The sequence below is a fragment of the Equus caballus genome, chromosome 6 (genome assembly GCF_041296265.1).
Source record: "Equus caballus isolate H_3958 breed thoroughbred chromosome 6, TB-T2T, whole genome shotgun sequence".
Classification (NCBI taxonomy): domain Eukaryota; kingdom Metazoa; phylum Chordata; class Mammalia; order Perissodactyla; family Equidae; genus Equus; species Equus caballus.
In genome coordinates this window covers 22,236,085-22,263,310 of record NC_091689.1, presented here as the reverse complement: position 1 = coordinate 22,263,310, position 27,226 = coordinate 22,236,085, and the positions used below count along the sequence as shown (strand labels likewise).

The window sequence follows — 27,226 nt, the reverse complement described above, 5'->3', positions numbered from 1 at the left end:
ATCATTTCTTTTTTCTTTGGCCCATGGATGTTTCCTAATTTTGTGAGCATGCATTAGTTTCATTTGTTTGTTGTTTACAAAACAATTCCGTCCAGCCCCTTCCAGCCCCCATTCGCGCCACCTGTGTGTCCTCCCTCTCCTGAGGCATCCCGGCCTCCTCTCAGCTCCCAGGCCTGCCAGGCAAGCACCCACGCCCTGGCCCACGCTTCCTGGCCTCCCTCTACCCTTCGAGCCTCACCTCACCCTGGCCGCAGGCTGAGGGTCCTCCTGTGCTGCTCCAGCCCAGAATCTCTGCCCCCAGCAGCCTGCCTGCTGACCGCCCTCAACAATCCTCCCAACCTCTTCCAAAGACACCTGCTCTCTCTCTGGCTTCCTTGTTCTCTTCAGCTACGTTCCCCAGCCCACCAGCTCCTCGAGTCTCACTTCCCCATGATGAAGTCCGTGCCTTGGGAGTCAGACGTGACATGGTCTCAGCGCCAAAGGAGGTCCTGCCTGGAGGGGAGGGCCAGCCTCCCGTCCTACGCCCATGAACCCACCTGCCTCCTTATCCAGGGATGGACGCTCACCCCCAAGCCTCAGGGGGGCCTGGTCTGCCCATGGTTATTTCAGCCAACAAACACGGAAGCAAACAGGTGACTGATGACTCATTGCAGATGGCGACACTGACTAGACGGGGAGAATTACTATTCATAAGAACTTTTACACATTCCTGAACGCTTATTAATTGGAATTAAGTTTCGAATGTCTACAATATATAACTTATAAAGTGTTTCACCTATTCTAAATTTAATACAATGTACAAAGTACTTGTAAGAATTACATGCTTCTGAGCAATTATGTAATCAAGAGTTGATGATTCTGAGGATGCATTTACATACAGTGTATAATGGTTGAAATGCATGCAGGAATTCTACTAAACTGTAAAGAAAATGCTACTGAAACATTACAGGGAAACCAAACAAGCTGAAGATCGAAATGAAAGGGCATATTGACGATGATGACAGGGAACACAAAAGGATAATTATTAGAAGAGGAAGGAGGAGTGATCAAGAGAATGAGAAAGTAAGACTGGGAGAAAATATTTGCAAAAGACAAAGCAATGTTATCCAAAATGTATAAAGAACTCTTAAAACCAATAATAAGAAAACAAACAATCTGATTGAAAAATGAGCAGAAGATCTGAACAGAAACCTCATGCAAGACGATAGCCAGATGGCAAATAACCCTATGAAAAGATGCTCAGATCACAGGTCATTAAGGAATTGCAAATGGAATCAACAGACTATCACTACACTCCTAAGAGAATGGCCAAAATCCAGAACCCTGACAACACCAAATGCTGGCGAGGATGTGGAGCAACAGGAACTCTCATTCACTGCTGCTGGGAGTGCAAAATGGTGCACCCACTTTGGAAGACAGTTTAGTACTTTCTCATGAAACTAAAAATATTCTCACAGTACAATCTAGCAATCACACTCCTTGGTATTTACACAAATGAGTTGAAAACTTACGTCCATACCAAAATCCGCATACCACTGTTTATAGCAGCTTTATTCAAAATGCAAAAACTTGGAAGCAACCAAGATGTCCTTCCACAGGTAGGTGAACGGATAAATAAACTGTGGTCCATCCAGACAAAGCAACACTATTCAGCGCTAAAAAGAAATGAGCTATCAAGCCACAAAAAGACATGGAGGAACTTCAAATGCATATTATTAAGAGAAAGAAGCCATTCTGAGAAGGCCAGATACTGTATGATTCCAACTGTATCACGTTCTAGAAAAGCAAACAGTACAGTCACAGCAAAAAGATCAGTGGTTGCCAGCGGTGGGGGCAAGGAGGGTTGAATAGGGAGAGCACAGGATTTTTAAGGCAGTGAAACTATTTGGTATGACCCTGTAATGATGGATACATGTCATTGTACATTTGCCCAAACCCATATAATGCACAACACCAAGAGTGAACCGTAATGTAAACCATGGACTCTGAGCGATAATGAAGTGTCAGTGCAGGCGCATCAATGTAACAAATGTAGCATCGTGGTTCAGGATGCTGACAGTGGAGGAGGCTGTGGCCGTGCACAAGCAGGGAGACGGACTTCCTATGCTTTCGGCTTCATTTTGCTGTGAATCTTAAACTGCTCTAAAAAATAAAATCTATCAACGAAGAAGAACAAGGAGAGGAAGAGGAGGAGGAAGAGGAGAAGAAAAGTGAAACGCTCAGGACGCATCAAATTAAAACCCCGGGTGTGGGTCACCAACAGCGCCATCACCACGAAGAGCGTCCAGGAGATGCCAGCATCCCTGTGCATCCTGCGGGGCGTGCTCCTGGGCCATGGGACATCCTTTAAATGTATGAAATGCCGGCCTCACAGAAATGCTTCAGGACTCACCTCCTGGGGATACGCAGGTAAGGAGACAGCTCCCCATCAGCATCTCGTCAAAAGTCCCCCGCCCCCATTTAGTTGTGGACACTTACTGATGGATCTTTTAGGAGCTGACTGCTGGGCTCACTGACAGCGCATCTGAGAAGAGTGTGACTGCTAACACCCAATGTAAGAGAAACGATTACAAAGTTCCAAGGCAGAAACATTCTGTAAACACCTGTTCCGACCGGCTGTAAGGTGAGTGGTTGGGCAGCAGCTTGTTGATGCTGTGGCGACACACGCTTGGGGCCAGGGGACCTTCCGCAGCTCTCCTGGGACCCTGACCCCTCAGCACAGCCCAGCCTCTCTCCAAAAATAAATCCCGAGTCCCCTCAAGCTCCAAAGCATCTAACAAAGAACTTGCAGCACGCAATGGCTTCTGAACTGGAAACTTCCCCAAGGAAGGACCGTCTTTACCAGTGGCTTTCTGAGTGATCAGGTGTTTACTGAAATGACTACTTTGAGAGAAAAACAATGAACGGATCTGACTGCTTCAAAGCCCCTTATAGTCAGAAAACTTGCTGGGCCTCCTTTGACTTGCGGAAAGAACACTTACTGGTGGCTGATAGCATACATTCCTCACAGAGATTACCCAAGTGCAAAGAAAAATTCAATCCAATGAATAACCAAGAAACCTTATTAAATACAACTAACTTACTAGGCAAACCAATCCACACTGGCCACCAAAATGGCCAAATCCAGTCCCACCCACCTGATGTCACCAAGAAATTCTGTGGAGCTGAGGTCTTCCCCGTCCACGTCTTCTGTGGGCCTCCCCAATCTGTTCTCACTGCTCGTTCCTGGGTCAGATCATCAGGACCTTTCATTGGAAACCACTGCCTTGGCCCCCTGCCTCTGTCTTCAAATATGGGAAGCACATCTACCCTCCAGGCTCTGCCTTACACAGTCCTAACCCTGTTCCCAATCTTTCTTCCTACTGTTTCCAGAGGAAGGGTCCAGGTATGCCTATCACCATAAACTGCTTGTCATTTCCTCTTCTGCCTCTCCCCAACACCCATTCTCCATGGCACGTCGTTCATGCTGCCCTCCCTGATTCCTGCCTCACCTCCTAGAAGAGGGTGTCCCGGCTCTCCACCAGCACTTCCTACCCACTGCAAACTCCTCAGAGCCCAGGGGAGCCTCCTATCCGTCCTGGGTCTACCATACAGCCCAGTAGGAAACGGCCACCCAGTGATGCAAGGACAGACGTCACCGTCAAGCTAACAGACCAAACCCTCGTGCGGTTGGAAGAATTTCCCACAAAGGAAAAGATGCAGAAATTACATATTTAGTGTGAAAAATTAAAAAGCATTTAGGAGCAACATTTTAAAAACATCTCTTCACACAATATAAAAAGCTGATGTCATGATTAATCTTCTTAGAAATGTAGGAAAACTACCAAATGGGCTCGTCCTGGAATGTTTATGAATTCTCCAGGAGCAATCCAGTGTGTATTTCATCAACGTGAGCTCAGACGTCCAACGGTGGCCCCTTCTTCCTCAGAGTTCTTATTCAAGTTAGAACTTGGTTAACACAAAGCACAGTCTCTCCATCCTGAAAAGACTCTGCCTTCAGAAATCAAGGTGCAGCCCACCAATGCTGCCTCCGTGATAGAATGGACACGAAGAAAATAAACCCCTGACCAATAAGATGGAATGCTCATCAAGGTCACAGGTGGTCCAGCTCTCCCTCTTGAGGAAATACAACGCACCATCACTAACAGCAAGGCCAGGAGCAGGGGGGCTGCAGAAGGTGGTGCTCTGTGGGTTCTATGGTCAGTATTAGTAGGGGACGGCCAGACTCTGCTTTAAGCCACATGGCAGGACAAAGACTTGACACCCAGGTTGTAGAGAAAGTCTTGGCACCACCCTCCCTGCCCAGCCCGTGTCCCAGGTGTGGAAAGACTATAGGAATGAAAGAGATGCTGCTGTAGACCAACCTCTACACACCAGTCCATGAAACTGCAGCTTAAGACAATGACACTTGATCCACAAGACTGAGGATCAGATCTTTGGAGTAACTGTGTCCCGAGAAATGCGTCTCGCAAGTCATGACACATGCTCTGTCCTTTCTTGAAGGTTCCACCACACAGAAGAACAGTAAAGGTGCAATGAGTCGTGCAAAAAGACACCCGTTTTCTTTGTGTGGCCCAGCATGTCCTCAACTCATCACCTAGGGACACCCGGGGAGACCCAAGTAATAAGTGGACTCAGTCTTGGAATGTACTTTGGGAAATGCTAGGCGAGCAAAAGCTCCTGGAATTCTCTCCTTCCTTCCACTCTTAGGGTAACACATTCACAAAGTAAACTTGTGCCTAAATTCTACCGCGGACCACCCGCTAGCCTTCCAACTCCAGAAGTTCAATCATCTAAGGCACACACTCCAGTGGGCAATTCCTCACTGGACCTCGCTGGGTTCATCCAGAACAAATGTGACACTTGGGAAGTCCCACATCATGCTTGAGCTCAGCATGGCCATTTCCAAGCTGTGTGACATTGAGCAAGTGGCTTAACTTCTCAGATCATTCGTTCTGTCTGTAAAATGGAGATTATACTATTATCTCCATAAGGTGGTTGTGAGAATTGAGATTTTTCATTCAATAAAAACTTACTGAGAGCTACTGCTCTAAGGGTTTGGGATACACCAGTGGCCAAAAAGATTAAAAAAAAAAAAATTCCTGACCTTGTGGCATGTCCATTCTACTGAGCCAACACACAGGAGGGTAGAGCCCAGGGCCTGGCACACAGTAACAGCCAACACAGGATAACTCTTATTTCATTGTTTTCAAAATACCTCTTTTCTATCAAATCTTGCACCCAAGAAGGTCCCAGAGTCATGCTCATTACTTCCCAGAAACCTGACAACAAAGCAGAAAACACTTGTCCCCAGACAAGCAAACTTCAGGATCATTATCCATACTAATCTTTCTTTGGGATATTTATCATAATTCTGTCAAAACATACCATGTTCTTGTGTAAATATGCCCTGCCATCAGACCACGGTGGCCCAGGCGAGCTTCCGTCTTGGGAGGCCTCCTCACCCAGCAGGAACCTTGTCAAGCCTACTTGTTCCAAACCCCCAGCACTTTCCAGTCTTCAAAGCTTCTCTTTAGGGTCACTCCTGCCATACATCCTAGCAATCCCCCAGCTGGCCCTCTGCATCCCAGCAAGGGATTCAGCCACCGCCAAATAACACCCTTCCACCTGTGGGGCTTACCGCTTCTCGAGAATTCTGACAGATCTTTCAGGACAGGTGAACGATGTTAAGGGAAATCCTCCATGACAAACCTAGGAAGTGTAATCTGATGCCTGCGACATGATTTGGTGGCGGCTGGCGTGAGACCCACTACTTACAGCTCACAGGGAGCAGACGGAAGGGGGTCACCGCTCTGGCCATGCCACTCTTCCCTGTCCTTTGAGGGGGCCGTGGCAAAGTATCCTGGCAAACTAGAGAACTTTTAAAAGTCATTGATAAGGCTCATTAATGTATCAAAATGTCACCTACTCAATGTGAACCATTAAAAATTATTAGTACACGTATTAGTAGAAATAGTCATTAAAGTGCAGAAATATCATGAGAAATATCACACGGAAATATTCATCACCTCGGAGCTGCACGGCCAGTCCTCACCTCCTGCTCAGACCCCTCAGCCTTGTGTGCAGGACATGCACCCTACAGTCCAAGCCTGGGGGGCTGGGGTCGGAGCCCAGGGAACGCTGGGGCTCGCCAGGTGCTCACGTCTGCTCTGAACGCGGCACGAGCAAGGTGAGCTCTGGTGGAGAACCAATTGCACGCGAACATTGGGAGACAAACAATCAGCAGGTTAACTGCTAAATCACAGAAAACCTATTCAGACACAAGCTAGGCTTATGGGGCAGAAGATAGAAGTCACCATATTTTTAAAATAAAATGTTTACAGCTGTGCCCTTCTAATCCCTCAAGGGGACATATTTCCTCTCTTCTGGAATTTGAGGAGAAGCACATTTCAAGATGACAAAACTGCCCAGGGTTGTAAATCCCCACCCCCATAACTTCCCCCCCGCACTCCCCCATGCCGGGTCAGTGCCGGGATTTGGTGCTGAATTCTCCAACGAGGGAACCACCATCTGTGCCATCTGGAAATTAAAGGCAGGTTGATTTGACTCCATCAAGCTTAGAGGTGTTGGGGGGGGGGGGCTACAAAACCATTGCTTCTGGGTTTTTCAACTAAATTTCGGTCTTTTTGAAACTGGTAGAGGAAATGATAACGATAGGCACCACCGTAGGAACTTTCGTGGGGTAACCTTCAGGATAGCTAGCTCTGTGAGAAAACGGTTAAAGCAGGGTATGGAGGAGTGGGGCAACGGGGCTGGAAGGAGAAACGAGAAAACCAAAGTCCACGACGAGGAGGCTTGCAAGGCAGCTTCTTGGATCCCTGGTCAGATCCCACAGCTGCCCAAGCAGCACCTCCCAGCAGACAGCCAGCCAGACTGGGAGGAAAAGGTCAGCAATGCCATTGTGCGTAGCTAGAAGGAATCTACCTGGAGTGAAGAGCATTTGGAATATTCCTTCTCTGTCTATTGGAGCCAACATCTACCCAAGCAGCTCTTTCATCAACGGGCGGGGCATTATTTCAGTAAATTTAGCATGCTGCTTCCGTTCCCTGGGACAGCTAAACTTGGGAGGGCTTTATATTTCCAAAGTAAACATTACTTTTTACTGTATATACTGACCCAAATGTAAACATACTTAATTTGGTAAATAAGTGAATAATTGTGTCAAATTTATAAACAATTAGCTCTAGCCACAACTTTATACTTTTTAAGAGACAATGCTAAATGCAAACATCTTCTGCTTTTCCTGGTATAAAATACTATTGTACATTTTTAAGAGGAGACATCGAAACAAACCATCAATTGCCCTAAATTTAGCAAAAGCAGAATGATATTTGTATATGTTGATGATCATGGGGCAGGGGAAGAGAAAAAAATAATAGAACGACCTTAAACTAATGTAATGATATTTTTCAAAAAGTCTTCTGTGTTGCTTTACGGGTCATAAGCACATCCAACAAGATATTAAAAATGTGTTCTTCGCAATGAAGCGGAGACCACCAGGTTGGTAACCGTCCAAAGTGTAGCTAGTTTCTTCTTTCAAAAATGCCAAAGGACGACAGTTTCTGCCTCGTGCATGGAAGCAGCACAAACACATGCATAAATCCCACATTGTTCCCCATCCGTCAGAGCAGGAAGGAAAGGGGCTCCCTCCACCAGCCTCTGGCTCGCTGTGCTCCTCTCTGATCCACACTCAATTTCAACGCGGAGAAACAGGTCTCATTTTCTTCCAATATCATTTCTAGGAGCAATTTGCACTTTTCTACAAATGGTTTTCTGTATGGTTATTCTTGCTAAATTGCAAACAATAAGAAAAGAATTTCCTCCACTGTTGATGATAAAAGGAGGGTTTCCATTAGAACAACAACAACAAATAGGGGAAACCTCCCTTAAACATGAGACACGAAAGCACACTTTCCTTCTGCTGAAATTATCCGGTCCCACGAATGCACTGGTTACCTTGATGAGTAGACACAGAACAATGATATGCCTGCTGGATTTAAGGCAGATATTTTTTGGTTCTGCTTTAATGTGGGCAGAATGAGGTAAGGGCATATTTAATATAGGTGTGAAAAATATTTTTATTGCTCTGGGAATAGTCCGTGTTAACTGAATGCAACAACAAAAAGGGGGAAGGAAAGAGCATGCAGACCCAAGGGAATTACCAAATCAATTAACAAGTAATTCAGGAACTAATTTCTATATTGCCTCTTAGCACAAAATTCTATCTTTAATTTCTCCTGCAATAAGCATCTCTATGATGGTCCTAACACACTGCCGCTGTAAATGAGTTTACAAGGATCTCTTTTTGATTGGCTATACAACATTATTTCTTCACAGTTCAATGCTACTGCAGCCAAGTGCTCTGAAATATTTAATTATACTGGTAGCTACCAGTTACCAATTTGCAAGACCCACAGTGAGTACAGTACATTTTAAAGAACTAGTAATCAACTAATTAAAACCACAGTGAATTCCGGATACTCCAATTACAAACAACCGCTGTGGAATACACTTAGAGGGTTTCCGCATTAAGGAGGAGATCTTGCGGAAGGTCTGGCTGTACCGTGGAGCGTGGATGCCATCAACCGAAGACCCGTCCGCACTGGCGCTATTTAGAAAACACGTCTGCAGCAGCCTCCGGATGCCAACCTGAGCCTGCATTTGTAATATAACGGATGACGTCACACCAGAAGCGGGGCGGTAGACGAGGTTATTCGATGTGGAGACCACAGGTTTTGGAAAGAGGCAAACTTGGGTTTGAATCTTGTCTTTGCCTCTTACTGGCTTTATGAAATCATGCAAGCTCAGCCTCAGCTTCCTCGCCAGGAAAATGGGAAGAATCAGATCACAGAGCCTCACTCGATTGCTGGGGCATCAGAGAGCCTTCTGGATCAAGACACAAAAACTGGTTCACAACCCTTAGGAACCACATCCTTTCAAATGCATTCATTTTTATTTACTCTCTTCCTCATTTTTTTTAAAGCGTCTCATCAAACGATATGAAGCTTAAGGATTCAACTTAGAAAAAAACGGCCAGTCACAACACAATCGAAACAGCGGCAAACGTTGTTATTTCTGTTTTTTTTTTTTTTTTAAGCCTCATGAAGAAGAAAATGCCTGAGATATCGATGCGAATCATGGAAAGAGGACTGCAGTGGGCATCGGAAAAGGGGGGTCCTGGATCCTGCCACATAAGAAGCAACAGCCTTAGGCAAGTCATTGCACCTTCCTGAGACTCAGTTTCCCCATGTGTAAACCAAGGATCCCTCCCGGCTTTAAAAACAGTGTGTTTGCTGTCCTAGGACACTGTAATTCCAGTACGGACACGAGGAGAGTATTTGGTTATTTGGGTAAAAATGGGATGATCACAGGGAAAAGCACTTCTTAAGGCTAATAGATATAATTAGCATACGTTAATATGTCATATAAATACATATGTGTCTATATAGATATGTAAAGATAGACACACATGCATTCTTCATTCTCTGAGATAAATTACTTAAGAAACATATGCAACACCCTGAGTAGAATTTCAATTTTCATGCAAACAATGATCTGAGAACAAACTCCAATGGACCTTGGTTGGTGGCAGCACTGCCGTGAGGCTGTCTTCCTGTTCCACACCGACCGGCTCAAGGCCCGGCCACAGTGGCTCTCACAGCCTGTCTGTGGTTTGATAACTGGATGCCACACTTTTAAATGAAAGAAACGGAGAGCCAGTGACCATTCCCTAGGATTTACTGAGAGCCCACTGTGTGCCTGCAAGGCCACAGCCTCAGTACCTCTGGTGTCTGGGAACTGCCACTCCACTCTCACCAGATCTGTCACCAGTCCACTCACACTGCCAGCGCTCACAGCTTCTCCTCCCCCCGGGCTCCTCTTCACTTCTGTGTTCCTCCTTATTCTTGGGTTTCTCCTGTCCCCTTGGCTCCTCTTTACCCCTGGCCTTCTCCAGCTCCTCCTTCCCCCTGGGCTTCTCCTCACCCCTGGTCTTCTCCAGCTCCTCCTAACCCCTGGGCTTCTCCTCACCCCTGGGCTTCTCCAGCTCCTCTTAACCCCTGGGCTTCTCCTCACCCCTGGGCTTCTCCTCACCCCTGGGCTTCTCCAGCTCCTCCTAACCCCTGGGCTTCTCCTCACCCCTGGCCTTCTCCAGCTCCTCCTCACCCCTGGGCTCCTCCTCACCCCTGGGCCCCTCCTCACCCCTGGGCCTCTGCTTACCCCTGGCCTTCTCCAGCTCCTCTCACCCCTGGGCCCCTCCTCACTTCTGTGTTCTTCCTCACTCTTGAGCTTTTCCACACCCTGGGCTCCTCCAGCTCCTCCTCAAAGGCCCAGCAAGTTTCAAAGTTGTCCTCACTAGCCCCTTCCCTCCACACAGGATGGGTTAACTGGTTGTTCTCAGATGGTAAATCAATGGAAGACCAAAAAAAAAAAGAAGAAAAAATAACATTAGGACAATCTTAGTTGTCCTTTCTTTTAAGCAAGGAAATATTTTTCAGTTTCACATATTACTACGTTAAAAGGCCAATAAGTACTTAAAAGTTCCAGTTTACATATAACAACTGCTCTTGAAATTCCCTTGATCAAAGTGGCATTTCGTGCTATTTACACTTCTAATTCACCCAGCATAGAGCAGGGGAAAATAAGCTTTGCTCTCCTTAAACACTCACACACACACACACACACGGCACCCAGGGCATTTTATTCGATACCACGCACATTTAGCAGGAGGAAATTGTCTTCATTTCTTGAAACCTATTTATTACTGAATACTACTTTTATCATCAAAAATGTTTTCATAGAGTATCAGCACAGTCTCAACGAATCTCCCCAAGATATTCATCGCATCTCCATCAAAGGGAAAAAGAATAACTTCCAATGGAGAAACCCAGCAGACCCCACCTTCCCCAGGTGACCAAGGCAATGTGACTAACACAAGACGTGGACATCACGTGCCCCTGCTGAGGGCACTGACAAGGACATATGCTTCTGTGGTCTTCCTGCCAAAAATGCATAAGTTCCATCCATCCAAGAGGAAACACCAGAGTGTCAAACCCAGAGACATTCTACAATGTAACTGATCTTATTCCTGAAATAGTGTCAAGGTCACGAAAGGCAAGGAAGACTGAGGAACTGTCTCAGAGTGGAGGTGACCAAGCAGAGAAAGCAACCAAATGCGAGGAGGGATCCTGGACGATAATCGCACTGTGCTTACGTAAACCGTTAACACCAGGGGGAGCCGGGTGCAGGGCACACGGGAACTCTCTGTACTGTTCTTGCAACTTTTCTTCACGTCTAAAAAGATTTCACAACAAAAACTTAAAATTTCTAAAATTCTCCTTTAAACCCACCCCAATTTATTCATTTTTGTTCCTATTCACCCAATTTTAAACCGAGTATATTTTCATGTGCTAACTACTATAAATACAGTTTTATGCTTTCACTCCTTATTTATAAACACTTTTCACACCTCTGAAGAGTCTTCAAATTGGCCACTTTAGAGGCTGTGCGTCCTACACTATTTATTTGGAAATCACTAATTTAACTCCTTGCTTGTTGGACGTCCATAGTTCCCAGGGTTTAAATAGTATAACTCTGCTGTGAACATTCTTGCACACTTAAGATTTTTTCCCTTTCCCCTAGTGAATTATTCCCTTGGGATAAATTTCTAGGAGACAGATTATTGGGACAAAGCTAACACAATTTTTCACATCCTTGATGCACTGCCAGATTATCCTCCAAGAGGACCAGGTTAACTTTCACTAACACAGCGATGCAATTCCAAAACTCTGTTTTCTCCTACTTTTTGCCAAGAGTAGGATTTTATCATACTTTGTTAATTATAAACCCAAGTACAAAACGATTTCTCATTGCTTTAAATTTCCGATACTTTAGATGAACAAAGACAGGCCAAAGACCCATCCATGCTGATCTGCTTCTTGTAGTCCTTCATGTCCAAATCATCTCTTTCTGTTACTGACCCCCCAGCTGCATGTTTATGTAGCTGGAATATTTATGTATTTCTAAGAAATTAATTTTTATGCACATTAAAAATATAAATTATTTTTCTACAAAGCTTATTCCAATAAACATATTCTTATTTTTAGCATGAATTACAATCACAAAGGCTATGGTTTGATATAGACTGAATAATGGCGTAAAAATTTGGCAATTATGAAAAACAGGCTAGTGTTACTAAAATTTGCGGGTTGGAGATAAAACAAGCCTGAGGAACAAAGTTACATTAGTGAATAAAATTAGTGAAGATATTTATTTAGATGAATTTTCTTCTGTATGAATACTGAAAAGCAGTAGAGAAGTTTTAGAAGAAACTAGTTTTCTGAAATGGATTGTGGTCATTGAGAACGGTTTTATTCTTTGAAGACTAAAAGATGTACTTCTTGAGGCCAGCCCGGTGTGCAGCGGTTAAGTGCACATGTTCCGCTTCGGCGGCCTGGTGTTCGCTGGTTCGGATCCTGGGTGCGGACATGGCACCGCTTGGCACGCCATGCTGTGGTAGGCGTCCCACGTATAAAGTAGAGGAAAATGGGCAGGGATGTTAGCTCAGGGTCAGTCTTCCTTGGCAAAAAGAGGAGGATTGACAGCAGTTAGCTCAGGGCTAATCTTCCCCCCTCCCCCCCAAAAAAAGATGTACTTCTTGTATTTCACCTAAATAGAGTATTCTATACACATGAAACAGAATTAAATTTAGAGAACATTAAATTAAAAATCTGCATCTTAAAATACGACAGAGTAGAGTGCAACCTCTCCAATACAATGTTCTTTAAAACAAACATAAAATTTGTTTTGGGGAAAGAAAAACATTTCACACTACTGACCAGCTCAGTCTACCACTACCGCCTGCCTACTCGGCCTGCCCTGTCGACAGTGCAGGAGAGGAACAGTCAGAGAGCGTGTGCCCTCAGGAGGCACGTGGGGAGCACATGCGAAGGAAGGACACGTGGATACATCAGAATGGACAGCAGCAAGATGCTGAGAAGTGACGGGGCGCCGGGGGAGGGAGGGGAGGAAGGTACCACATCTCCTGGGGGACGAGTTAAGTTTTCTTGGAAGAGAAGGCATCTGACATGGGTCCGAGGAGGTGGGGACTGTGACAAGCACAGATTAAAAGCACCAGTAGGAGCCATACGTGTGGGGGGAGGGAAGGGAAGCAGCCCCAAGCGACCCCATGTGCCTAAACGGGTCAAATCTCTCGTGAGCCAGCCCCAGTCACGCTCGTGGCCTGCAGGTGACCCTGAGGCGGGCTGCAGCGCCAGGACCATGGTCGATGCCAGACAGCACATGCTCTCAAGGACAAACCCCACATAAAACATCACGTCCTGCTGGAACCCCATGAGGAGAGTATACCAGTGACTTCACTTTTCATCTGGTTTAGAAAAGCTGGTCATTGTAAGCAAAAGCACAGATTAAATCAGCAGTGAATGGGACAGGAAAGACTGTTCTAGAAGGAAAAGGACAGTCTGCTACTTGTTAGCTCTGTGGCTAACAAACCTTGGCTTTGTGACTTAACCTCCCCAAGCCTCAGACTCCTCGTCTGCCGTGGGCAGTAAGTGGCGTCTTAGGTTGGTGGAGAATTAAATGAGGCCCTATGACTGAAGTGTCCCCTACGGTGACGGATGCACAACAAGCACTCGGGAAAGAAATGCCAGCATTCTTCTTATGAATCTAACACAATCACAACCTGGTTCACTGCGATGACGTTGTAAGCAGATGGAAATTGTAGGAGGAAATACAGCAGGGTGTCGGTCTGACAGAATTGGAGAAGACAGTATTTGAGGAGAGCCTAAGATATTCATAGTATTTTTTAACGTTTCTTTTTCACCAGTCTATAAACATTAACTATAATATTAAATATTTTACAGAAAATGTCTAACTACGAATATGTTTTCCAAACTAACAACCCCTCCAGGCCCATTTTATAATATTCCACCAAATTTCTACATATTTAATCACACCTGTCAGCTTGGGTACTAAGGGTTTGAAAACCCAGCTATCGGCAAGTCAGTTAAAAATAAGTTCCTTCCGTGAGATGCAGGAAAGAAAAAGTGTGTTTTTGCTACTCAGAACTATCTGATAAAAACGTTGCTGAGACCAGCACATGGTCTAGTGGTTAAAGTTCAGGGCTCACAGCATCGGTGGCCTGGGCTCGGATCCCGGGGACAGAATCACGCCACTCGCCCGTCAGCAGTCATGCTGTGGTGGTGGTACGCATAGAAGAACTCGAAGGACCCCTACAACTAGGATATAAAACCACGCACTGGGGCTTTGGGGGGGGGGGCGAGAAAGATTGGCAACAGATGTTAGCTTAGGGTGAATCTTTCTCTGAAAAAAAAAAAAGAAAAGTTGCTGTCTGGTGACTTTGCTGAGGAGGGCACCATGAAGACGTCTGAAGACACCCCCTTCTTAGAACTTCTGGGGCAAAAGGCGCTGAAGCAAGAAGTAAAAAAATGTGATGAAAAAGGAGCATGCGTAAGAACCAGGGAGCATCCATGCGTCCAGTCTGGGCCCCCTTGTCCAGTTTTTGGAAAAGCGTCTAGGCTAGCAGCCAAATGCTCCAGGAGTGCCACTGCTGCTGTTTTACACAAAACAGGAAATTCTGACAGCCAGCGTGATTCTTCACGCCAGAAGGAGAGGGGTTCCCTTGGTTTTCAACCTTTCTGTTCACAGAAAGAACAAAATCCAGCTTGGGAGAAGTCCTAGCGTATGTTCTATGTTCTTACAGGAAGAGAACCTGAATCTTCCAGTACAAATAGCTAAATAAAGCAGAAATGAAATCAGACTCGATGCTATGAATTTCTCAGGGGTCTTGGTAGACATCCGTTTCCGTGTATTATTTGCAAGTGTGCAGACTGTGGTTAAGTACTTACAGCTATTCATCATGGGTTAGGACTTTAACCTCAATGGTGAGAGGCCTCACGAGTTTGGTTGGGGGGGGGAGTCCTCTGTGTTCTTGCCATACCTTCTCTCAGTAACAAGGTATATATTTCTCTGGGCATCAGCTCTTTTTTTTTTGGTAAAGATTAGCCCTGAGCTAACATCTGTTGCCAATCTTTTTTTTCCTTCTTCTCCTCAAAGCCCCCAGTACATGGTTGCATATCCTAGTTGTAAGTCCTTCTAGTTCTTCTATGTGGGATGCCATCACAGCACCGCCCGGTGAGTGGTGTGTAGGTCTGTGTCCAGCATTTGAACCGGCGAAACCCTAAGCCACCAAAGCAGAGCGTGAGAACTTAACTACTCTGTCTGGGCATCGTCTCTTATACCTGGGATAAACTAATAAAAACACACAGCACCATGACCATTATCACAGTGACTACTTTCATAACTTGTGACACAACTGATTTTTTTTTTCCAGAAGGCCAGAAGGGAAGCTATGTTTAAGATAAACCCTGGAATAGCAGGGATCTGCTGAATGAAGATGCTTTTCTTGGCCCTTCCCTGCTGTGCCTGCCTCTGCCCACAGTCTGGAGGAGCCACCTTCGCGTGGGAAAGGACCCAATGAAATCACTTTGCTTACTACAGCCTTGTTTTTCTTTTTAAAACCAATCTGAAGTGTCTCCACTGCCTTAACAGTTATAAAATGCGCTGTATAGAGAGGGGCCATATGCTTTGTAGAAGGATGGTTCCCATAACAGCCTGATTCAAATGCTAACAGCTTACTGCAGCTTAGGAGGATTTAAGTTGAAAATTTCAAATCAGAATATTTAGAATCTTGTGTGCTTCCTATCCAGTACATGGAGCCGCATACAATAGGTTCCTTAGATTTTCAAACATGTCGACAGGAACAGTGGCCTTGCCTTGTAATCCTAGGAAGGCCTAAGGCAGGAGAACATGCAGATGGAGAGACTGTTGCAAATGGCTCTTTGGGTCACACGGACCTGTGTTGCCATCCCACCCAGCTCTGCTATCAACGAGTCACATGTTACAAGCTGAAGTGTGTTCCCCCCAAATTTGTATGTTGAAGTTCTAACCCCCAATGTGACCTTATTTGGAGAGAGGGCACTTAAAGAGGTGACTGAGGTTAACTGAGGTCATAATCCAACATGACTGGTGGCCCTATAAGAAGAGGAAGAGACTCCAGCAGCACACGCACAGAGGAAAGGCCACACTCATGTGAACACACTTCAGCTTGTAACATGTGACTCGTTGATAGCAGAGCTGGGTGGGATGGCAACACAGGTCCGTGTGACCCAAAGAGCCATTTGCAACAGTCTCTCCATCTGCATGTTCTCCTGCCTTAGGCCTTCCTAGGATTACAAGGCAAGGCCACTGTTCCTGTCGACATGTTTGAAAATCTAAGGAACCTATTGTATGCGGCTCCATGTACTGGATAGGAAGCACACAAGAAGGTGGTCGTCTGTAAGCCAGGAAGAGAGGCCTCACCAGAAACCAACCCTGGGTCCTTTCAACACACCTCCACTGCAACACCCATTGGCGAGCACTGGAGGTCATGGGTCGGGGTCTTCCCTGCACGACCCAGCCCAGCCTGGGCTGTAGACACCTTCTGTGCCCCCGAGCCCCTAGCAGAGTACCTGGGGCATGTCTGCACTGGAGGAGTGCATGACTGTTACAAGCCGGTTGCGTCTGGTAAGCAATAGTGCCGCAAACAAGTATCTTCTTGATTCATCAAGTCAAAAATAAAATCGGGCCATCCGTGCCAAGCCCAGCTTCAAGAAACTTTCCCCGTTGCTGTGAGTTTATAGTGCCGAGAGCATAGGGAATTGGGTTTTGCCATCGCTGTTGCACTTTTAAAGAAAATAAACAACGTTTTGCTGAAATGAATCACTAAGTCAGATATTACCCCAGCTCCTGGAATACGGATACACAGAGGACACATTGAGCCTCGCAATGAACTTCCACTCTTGGAAACAACATGATGTTTGCACGGCAGTTTATACACCGTGTGGAGCTATACACCGTGTGGAGCGCTTCAGCGTACGTTACTTTGTATCACCCTCCTGCAGCCCTCAGACCAAGGGAAGGATTATTTTAAATGGCTTCGCAGATTTATATTTAAATGATGGATTCTCTAGCTTGGTTCATGCAGTCTCTTCAAGCATTCAGAGCATTCTGTATGGACCATATTGCCATCTACCCACACTGCCAAAAGGATCAGGGAGTGGGGCGGGGGGGTGCCCTATTTAATCGAAGACGGACGCCTGTAAATTCCTGCATAGGCGTCCAGATATTCCGAACCGTTTTGCCAATGACAGTATGATATTTGAGGAGTCAAATTAAAAGCATGTGATGCACCCACCTGACCCATTAAATTAATAATCGTAATTGGCTGAGTCTGTCGTGAGCCCGGCCAGATGCAATACTTTCATGGAGTTGTTCACCCAAGTGAGGTAAATTAGCTTTCAGGGCACTGGGGTCCATGTCAGTAAATTATCTGCTTCTGGGGAACTCAACGGGCCCCCGACGTTCAGGCAGAGCTGATTTGCCACATGGGTGAACAGCGAATTCTCAGGGCGCCTTCTGCTCACCTTGGCTCCTCTGTGGTCAGGCTTAATAAACAGGAGCCATGGCCATCATACCTCGCAGACGCAGCCCGGAGGGCAGACCCGCAGAATCCACTTCTCTCGCCTTCCTGAGAGGAAGACACAGCATCCCTTTCTTCCTCTTCAATCGCTCTCAAGTTTGGGCTCGTTCTTCGATTTCATTTCCTCCATGAAAGCACACGACGGCTGAGCAGTCGACTGGCCGGCTGTGAATGGTGTCGAACTTTCAGGAGATGTTAAAGTGAGCGTCCTGAGGTGGCTTTTATTCTGTCAACACCACACAATCCACCCCCTCATGTTGATCCCAGGTACCAGACAACGTGGGTCAGCGGCCTGCGGGAGGCTGGCCAAGGGGATTAACTCTGGACCGTCCTTCCACTTAATTGACAATTGCTTTTTTCTACTCAACTGAGAAATCAAAAACTCGCATTGCTTCAAAACAGTTCACAGGCCTGATGGCGGGGTGCTCCGGGAAAGTGCCACTCAGGCTGGCTCTTCCTCTGACGGCTTGGGGACCGTTTCCCCGTGGCTGCTGAAAAATCTCTGCTCTCACTGGCTGGCTGTCTGCTCGAGAGTTGGCCACGACATCTGGGTTCAAGGTCCAAACTCAGACTTCAAAAAAGTTTTAAGAGGACACTCCATGCCTTTGGTAAGCCCTGAGCACCACAGAATGAACCCTGCTGCCCGGAGGCCTCCAGTGGTACCCCGGGGGAAGCGTGCTCTGGCTGGACGTGGCAGAGTGAGATGCACAGGGACAGGAAGTGATGACTCCCGGGTGACCACCATGGTCGTCATCATAGCTCATACGCCTCCAAACACACTTCTTCGCCTGCGTGTCTTCAATGTCAGCGGAGACTTGTGTCTCCCCAAATACCACCCGGTTGATGAAATAAATAAAAAACTTCCGGAAGCAGTAAGCAGAGGTAGTGTTTTGCTCATAAATCTCTAAAAGCTCATGGGAGGCCTGCCAGCACTTAAATCTTTAAAAAACAAACCCCCAGGCAAGGGACCCCCTACTCATGACTGAGATCAGCCTGTGTTGGGGGTGGGGTGGGGATTCTGAGGGGTCTGCACTGACACGGAGGGGTCTTTGCTGCAGCCTGACTTACATGGTGGGGCCGGTACACTTCCTGTCTCTCTCGCTCCTAACCAACCCTGGGAATGCTTGTGGCACAACCAGGAACGTGGGATGGGGGAAAACACCTGGATAAACACCACTGCCTGGCCAGACTCTCACACAGAAGAATAATAAAGCAAAGACAGTATCTTTTACTCTTTGGAATCTCACGAGACAAGACACTGCCTTGAAAGAATTAGTGAGGAGTTTTCTTGTTTGTCCCCACCAAATAAAAGGTATATATCTATGTCCAATTGTGTAAGTACGACAAGATAAACTGATCCAGATTCTGAAAAATCAAATATACTCTGGTGTCTGTTGCTAACTGTGAAGCCGGGTGAGGCCACTCGGTCTGTTTTGGCAGAGCGGGCGAGCGTCGGGGGCGGGAAGGGCAGGCCCGGCCCTGGCTTGGAGTCTGCTGGGAAGCGGGGAGAGGCCAGGGCTGAGGCTGTGTATGTGTGCCATAATATAGAGATTAAAAAACGCGAAAGGGAAAGAAAGAAAGGAGAGCACACAGCTGCCATCCCCCAAACAGACCTCCCATCTGCCACCCACGATTTGCATGTCACCTTCTCCGGGCTCATTTGTACTTCATTAACTGCCATTGACTTAACAAGATTTATGCAAATGACACCATAGGAGCTCCCTAACTCCCATCGCAATCAAGTGATTATGTATGTACAACTCTCCGCAGCAATGAAAAATTAATACATGACAAGCCCACTCGCCACTGAGCTGGGCCTCTGGCTTTTTATTTTTCTTGCTTTGCCTTTTAATTTTTATTCCAATAGACCTTATCTTATTAGTGGAAAAAAAAGAAGAAGAAGAAACAGAACTCTGAACCAAATCTCCTCGAAGGCCCCAGACAGGACAAAAAGGGGGAGGGGGCCCCAAGTTCTCAAGAAATGAAATCATTTTGCAAAAATTGTTGTATTCTTGATGAGAAATCTTTGGGAAAAAAGAGAAGAGATCAAATCATCGCTTATCATGATCGGGTGAGCTCCCACGCTGGGAGAAGAGGTCTCCGTCCTCACAAGGAACGAGCTGTAAGATGTGAGCAAAACATGGTTAAGATAATTCACCGGAACATGTACAATCTGTAGACACATGAGTCAGGTTGCCGGGCATGTTGCAGACTGCCTCGCCTGTGTCCCAAACCATCCATTACAAGATTCCCATGGGGAGGGGGAGAAAAAGAGCCTGCAATGATCAAAAATAGTAGCCAGTCCAAAAACCATCACCACTGCCAGCCCCACGAAGGTTGCTGAGGTTCCAAGACCATTTCTCTGCCATGAGGCACAGGGTGCACGAGCCGGGGTGAGGTCGGGTTTCCAACAGGCAAACCGAGACTTGAACACAGGCTGAGCATTAAGACAAGGTGCCCGGCTGCTGGTGAGAAGGGCAGGAAATGCACGTGACAAGCAATCACCATGGGATGAAACGACCCCTCCCACCCCCAGAACAGACGAGCGTGCCTACGTTATCCCTGGAGAGAGAAACACGTTGCTGCGGGCACAGTCTTAGAAGTTTCTTCTACACAGGCAGAAGGTATTTTTTTGTCTGAGGTCAGGGCTCACGTATTCAATTTAAAACACATAACTTTGCTTTCCAAGCTTTCTGAAGGTTTCTTGCCAACAGGCAGTGGCAACAGCACAGGCTCTGGGGCAGAGGGGCCTGGGTCCGAATCTGGGCTGCCCATCGCTTCCTAAGCTGCCTGGTCTGGACTGCTCCTCGGCTCTGGGTGTAATTTAAAATAAGGATACCACATTGCCTCAGCTGTGGCTATGTTGAGGCTTCAGCGGGATGCATCTGAAAAGCACTTAAGAGATAATAAGGACTCATTTAATTGTTCATTTATTCAACAAATAGGTCTGTTGAGCTTCTAGAACATGCGGACATGTCCCGCCCCATCGGCCTCCTTCCTCTGCAATCCTCTCATTTCATTTCTACCAGTTGAAGTCATCACATTGGGAGGGTTAGGAATTCAGACAATCTCTAATGATCTTGGTTCCTTTATAAACACAGGCACACGCAGGCACGCAAGACAAATCTACGTGACTGTCTACAAACCCACACCAATCCATGGGACCCACAGAAAGACTCCAACAAAGGAGCCTGAGTGGGACTCATTGGAAAACCCAGTTTTGCAGGAATTTTAAAATTCTCTCTGGAATCGCCACATCCCAGTGTTTCAAGGGACTCAGATATTGTCCAGTGTCCCATTTCACAGATGGGGAACCTGAGGCCTGGAAGAGCCTGACCCAGGGGGACTCTGACCCATCCCGCCAGGTGTGGACTTCAGGAAGGAGTTTGTCCATGGCTGCACGTGGGGGCAGCTACGAGGGACGAGGAACTGTGTGTGCTCCCTGTGCCACAATTCACCAGGAGATCAGATCATGATTTAATTTTTTTTTTCTTTTGAGGAAGATTAGCCCTGAGCTAACTGCTGCCAATCCTCCTCGTTTTGCTGAGCAAGACTGGCCCTGAGATAACATCCATGCCCATCTTCCTCTATTTTATATGTGGGACGCCTATCACAGAATGGCTTTTGCCAAGCGGTGCCATGTCCGCACCCCGGATACGAACCTGCAAACCCTGGGCCACCGAAGTGGAACGTCCGCACTTAACCGCTGCGCCACCGGGCCGGCCCATGATTTAGATTTTTGATGAGACTATTTTTGAAGATTCACAACGGAAAGTCTTTCAAGGACTGGATAATCCTCATTTTACGCTTGATGGTCAACTCCAATCTGCCCACATATTGAAAACCTAGCCTGTAAGACGAGCCCCCTCCGCAGATGAGCAGGGAGCAAATGAGTGAAGGTTCTAATTACAGCGGGGGCCTGCCCGGCTCCCGTGGAGGCGAGCACCCCCACCCTACTTGACAATAGATGTGAATTAAGGAAATAGCCTAGTATGAAGTTTTAATATTCCCAAAGGGATATGTTCCAGGAGGGAGGCAAAGGGTTAAATGATTTTATAATACTAGTGGAAACAGCATCAATAGCATAAAAATTACACCTTAAAATTACCCTATGTAGAGAGTTAGGTTTATAAATAAATGCACAGAGAAAGAATAAGCAGCTATGTGCATGGACCTCTACAGCAAAGAAACCGTTTTAGAGGGAAGACGTCACTCACCAGGAAAGAGGAGGGAAGAAGATTTTTCTTGATGGTGCCCCTTGCTAGTCCATACATTTGTTGCCCGGTATCTGAACGGGTCTTGTAAAAAACTCTGTAGATCCCCCTGCCTCTGGTCTCACCCACGACACCATGATGCCATGGTCCTATGCAACCTGACCCTCCCCTACACTCCATACTGAAACTGCCTGGCCCTCAGCTAAAGCTGCATTCCGACTTGGTGCAAATGGGTGAAACTGTGTTGTGGAAAGACACTAGCCCTTTTTAAGGCTACAGTGCCAACATGAGTTCCTAAAATTCGGCAAAAACGATCTAGGTACCACAGAACAGGAGGGCAAAGAGCAATCACCCAGAGGGAAGAATCAGTCACAGCAACATCCATAAGAGCCAGAGCTATTATCGTGCCCAGATTTTTTTTTCTCTCTCTCAAGCAGAATGCACTCTAAATCAACTGGCCTTCTTTAACAAACTAAAAGATGACATTTCCAGAAGCCACGGTGCCCGGCTGAACTCCTTATTTTGATTTTCCTTGGAAACAGAATAGCAAAACATGTCACGTGAATTCCCGTTTTACTTGAGACATAAAGTAATTTGGTACCCGGTTTCCGGGCTAATGAAAACCTATTCCAGGCTAGCGACATAGGCCAAAACAAACGCTTGAATTCAAGTCCTGTTGTGTAATGAGGAAGTTTAATTAAGGCCCCACATTACAGCTGTAAATGTTCCTTTATATAATAAGGTCTAAATGAAACTGAACCTAATCAAAGTTACAATTCCTTCATTAGCAAATTACAAACAAGAGCGCACAGCTGACACACCGGCTATGATTATCACAACTAATTGCCTCGTTGTTACAAACCAGCCTGAAACAGTGTTCAGATGTCCGTCTGCGAGAGCAAATTAGGGCCACGTCGGGCTATTCCTGTGATCACAAGGGGCTCTTGTACACGATCTGATTTACCCCTGTCGACTGGCAGCCGGCGGTCCAATCAAAGCCGAGCTACAAAGGCAGCCTTTGAAGCCAGCTCAGCCTCGAAACACACTCCATATGCAGGCGGGCAGACCGCACTTCATTAAATCTGTTGTCACATTTTCCCTCTTCTTATTCTAATGATCCTATATTAATACACACAGGAACCTCTTCTAATTGATGTCAAGTGAGTGACTTCTACATTCATCAACAGAACACATCAAACAAACCTTGGCGCACGAGCCAGCATCATAGTGAGGCGAGACCCGGGGTGTGTCTCCAGCTACGGGGAAGGGAGCAAAGGGAGAAACAGCGTACCTGTTTAATTGGGATGGCTCGACCGCTCCCGATGCTGTCCGCACGACTCTCCAGGCCTTTCTTCTCTTTGTCTGGGTCACTCCCTTTCCGAGACTGCAAAGCAAAAATAAAGTTAGCATTTGGGTTTATAAGGGCTGTGGTTCACGGATTGCATGAGGTCTGCCCTTATTTGCACAGTTTCTGTAAACACGTATTTAGAAGCCACAGACAATATATGTGTGTACATACACACACACACACATCCTAGAAGCGAACTGTTAAGTAGTCCATTTCCACTGATCCATCATTTTACACAGAATTTTCTAAACTTTTCCCCTTACTTTTCCCCTGCAAAATTGTCTTTTAATTCTTTTTTAAAGAGTTCAAAATTCAATTACTGGAAACCAAGGGACCGTATACGAAAGTAACACCCAACAGGAAAATACATTCTAAAGCAGCAGTTAATCCAGCCAGGGAGAAAAGGGCTCCTTGTTGCTGATTGGGGAAACCCACCACATAAATGTACATATTTAATTAACGTCTGAAGGACTTAAAAAATTCTATTAATGACTCAGCTGCGCAATTTAACAGTACACCCCCATGATTCGTACCAAGGTGCCGGTAATGTTTCCTTTTATGCTTCTGGATGGTTAGAAAATGACAAATTCAAAGCCAAACCAGTGTAGGCTACCAAAAAAAAAAAAACAGCAAAGGGGAGAAGTTGAAAATGTCCTTTTTTGACAAAACGCTAGAACTCAGGGGGGAAAAAGAGCAGCTTCGTTTGCCAAGTTCCTAGAACAGTTTCCTTGGTCGAATCGTGGATGTTACGTGAACAGCCAGGTGGCTGGGGATTGGCAGGGAGGGCGGTGGTGTGTTCCATCCGGAGAAGCCACACCCGCGAGCACACCGCGACACGGGGAAATCGAAGGTGAGCCACAGCTAAGCCTCCATCTCTTGATGGCATGAGCAAGTGTGAGCACTATGATTTTCTGACAGATTTATTTTATTATGAGAGAAAGATCTGAGACTCGTCCTCCTTAATAACTGTGCTGACAAGTGACAACTTCACTCCATTACTTTTCAATGGGAACATTACTCACGCAATATTGAAAATGGAGAAACATTTTCATGTGCTTTTCAAATCTGAGATGATATATGAAACGAACAGACTTTGTGGTGTCCAGCGCTGTAAGGAGAAGCTGATGGAACCCAGTTTCAAAGAGGTGTGAGATGGAGCCACTGACTTTGTTTTTTTAATGGTAAAAGGGGCAATGCCACGGGACGTAAGGAGGGAGAAACGTTCCCCTGATATAAACTCAGACCCAGCACTTTGATGAGCACAGGCGCTCATTAGAAAACATGCTTCTGTGACAGTTATAAGAGCTGACATTGATTGACCACCTACTGTGTGTCAGGCACTGTGCACAGTTTTTCCTGAGGATGATAGAAGCCTGGGATGAGATAACAGGAAACAAAACCAGCAACAAACAGAAAGTTGCAGAAGAACGCAAAACGTAAGGGTTACCCCTTTGGAACTCGGAGCAAAATGGAGATACTTAGCAATTCCTTGTCGTGAATTTTAGCAGGCGGTGGTTAGGCTCTCACTTTTCTCTTTAACTAATCCTTTAATTAATATTGTATAGTAAGTGCCATGTAATAGCCCTAAATCCTCTTTTCCGCACATCTCGATTCCTGGGAAAGCTGGAACTTCAGGTTTCTATTTATAAAATAAGATTCAAAGCTCACAGGGATAACGTTTTGGGAAAAAACTTAAATCAACAGAGCTCATTAATGGTACTTTTGGAATGCTATGCATTCTAAATTTATAAATTTGCAAATCCATCTTCATTATTCTCTATTAACCAGAATAATTAACAAAACAAACATTAAAAAAATTAACATCTTCCTCACGACAGCACATCTGTCCCCACAGTCACTCCGTCCTCAGGGCAGAATTTCCAGACTCCGCAAGAAGCAGGACCAGGGAGGACCAGCCTCAATGTTAGATCACACCCTCAGAGATGAAAGAGACGGACACTCTACTGCCAAAAAACCTCCAAAATTCCCTGACAACTCTAACATTTCAGGGGACAGCCATGAACCTAAAATCTCAAGGAGAGGGCAGTGAGAAGCGGTTAGGCTCAGGAATGCTGAATCTTAGCTTCACAATTACTTTTTCTACAACAGGCTGAGTATATATCAACAAAATTGAAATCCAACCACTAAACCAAAACAAACCCATGGGACATAAAACACTGCAGCCAAGATAAATTCCCAGTAAGGTCTCCAGACTTCTCCGACAACTGAGACGACATCACTGACAGCTCATCCTTGCGTTAGTGCAGACACGCCTCCGTGGAACCATCAGATACAAAGCAGCTCTTGGGACCTGCTGCCTGTGTCAACCGTGACCGTGCAACACGACGAGCCTGACACGCACAACTAGAAAGCTAACAAGAGTTTGTCGCACTCATCGCAGAAGGTCGGTGGCAAGCCAGAAGAGTGCCTGCTTAGTCTCAGCAAACACTGAATACAGAGGAGAGCAAGGTTCAGATCATCTAATTATCATCTCCTTCTTTACCAAAATGTTTAACTTTCTCCCATGTGAGGAAAGAAGCCATGAAGGGACATCTCGTCAACTACCTGCTTACAGGGACAAGAAGCATCTCCGCCAAGAGCCCTCACTATCAGACAGACAGTGCTTCTCCCTGTAACCAATGAGTGAGTAAGAGGCTGCTGGACCACTGCAACAGGATGCAGGCTGTCCTCCACAAAAGACAAAACACTACTCGAACAACTCAATTTACACTATCAATTTTGCGGCCTTATTTTCACAGCGAGTTTCTGAGCTGGGGAACATCTTTTCACAATCTTTGGTTACTGGGGATGCTTGGCTCTGGTTCACGGGATAGGCGTTATCTGGTAAGCTTTGGAAAACATAAAAAAACACCATTACTATAAAGCTTGAAAAGAGGGAAAGCAAAGTACAACTATGAACACACACTAGAGTAAGTTTACAACATGGATACAGATAAGAAACACCAAATTCAAGTGAATGCTGACCCCTGGACAGGGAGGCAGAGGAATGTATCTCGGAGACAAACCCAGAGGCAGGGCTTCAAAATTTACCGATGATATAGATATATTTTTTTCCTCCCCAAAGCCCCAGTACATCCTTGTGTATGCTAGTTCTTAAGTCATTTTAGTTCTTCTGTGAGGGATGCTGCCCAGCATGGCTTGATGAGCGGTACAAAGGTCCGTGCCCAGGATCCGAACTGGCGAACCCTGGGCCGCCAAAGCGGAGCACATGAACTTAACCGCTGTGCCACCAGGCTGACTCCTACTGATGATATTTGAAGAACCAGCCGTGGTGGCAGCATCAGCAAAATGCTTTTATTTGATGAGTTGTGTGGTGAGTGTATGCATCTGTTTTTTTCTTCTTGTATGATTGAAAATAAATATTTTCTAATAAAACATTTTAACCACATATAAATTAGGGCCACAAAACTAAATTAATTGCTCTAAGACTTATATTAAAAAAACCAGGAATTAAATAGATATAGCCTTTTAATATTTCTTTTCTCAAAACAATTTTTTCAAAGAAATGAGCAAAATAAGATATGTTTTAGCTTTTGATTAGTAAAGTATAATTCCTACTGCAAATATAACACAAAATTTGCTACCCCAGGAGAGACTTTAAGTCAGAACTATTTTGTAAAAAGTGCGTGTGATCTATTTTTGTTTAAAAAATGTGTATTATGTGCAAAGAGAAACCTCTGGGACAGCAAAACGTTAGCCAAGAGTGGGACATTCCAGGTCCACTTTATAAAATTTATAAGCATGGTATTTGAAAAATGATGTGTGTACTACCTAATTAACTCCGGCCTCTTTACGACAGCCTAATAAATAAGGACGGTGTCCCTTCATCTGGGTCCTACAATGCCAGCCTGCGTGGGTTTTTATTCACCAAGATTGTTCGGCATATGGCACATCTCTCCTCCTCCTAAGCACTTCTAAATAAATATACTTTTTGCCAACTTAAGCCAATAATTACCAACAATCACCAGGGATGAAGAGTCTATGAAATTTTCCATATTTCAGAATGGGTACAAACTGTTAACAATGAGACTTTCATTTCTTAATTGCTACAATTTCAAAACTAAT

General features: G+C 45.7%; 1 protein-coding gene across 16 annotated transcripts in view; it reads right to left on the bottom strand.

Annotated features, from left to right (window-relative positions):
- Positions 1–27,226, bottom strand: part of AGAP1 (ArfGAP with GTPase domain, ankyrin repeat and PH domain 1) — a 558,771-nt gene that overhangs the window by 250,704 nt on the left and 280,841 nt on the right. For all 16 annotated transcript variants that reach the window (XM_070269557.1, XM_070269555.1, XM_070269554.1 and 13 more), the window contains one exon: positions 23,084–23,176. In XM_070269557.1, coding sequence (XP_070125658.1) covers positions 23,084–23,176 — 93 coding nt within the window. The remainder of the gene's footprint in view (positions 1–23,083; positions 23,177–27,226) is intronic.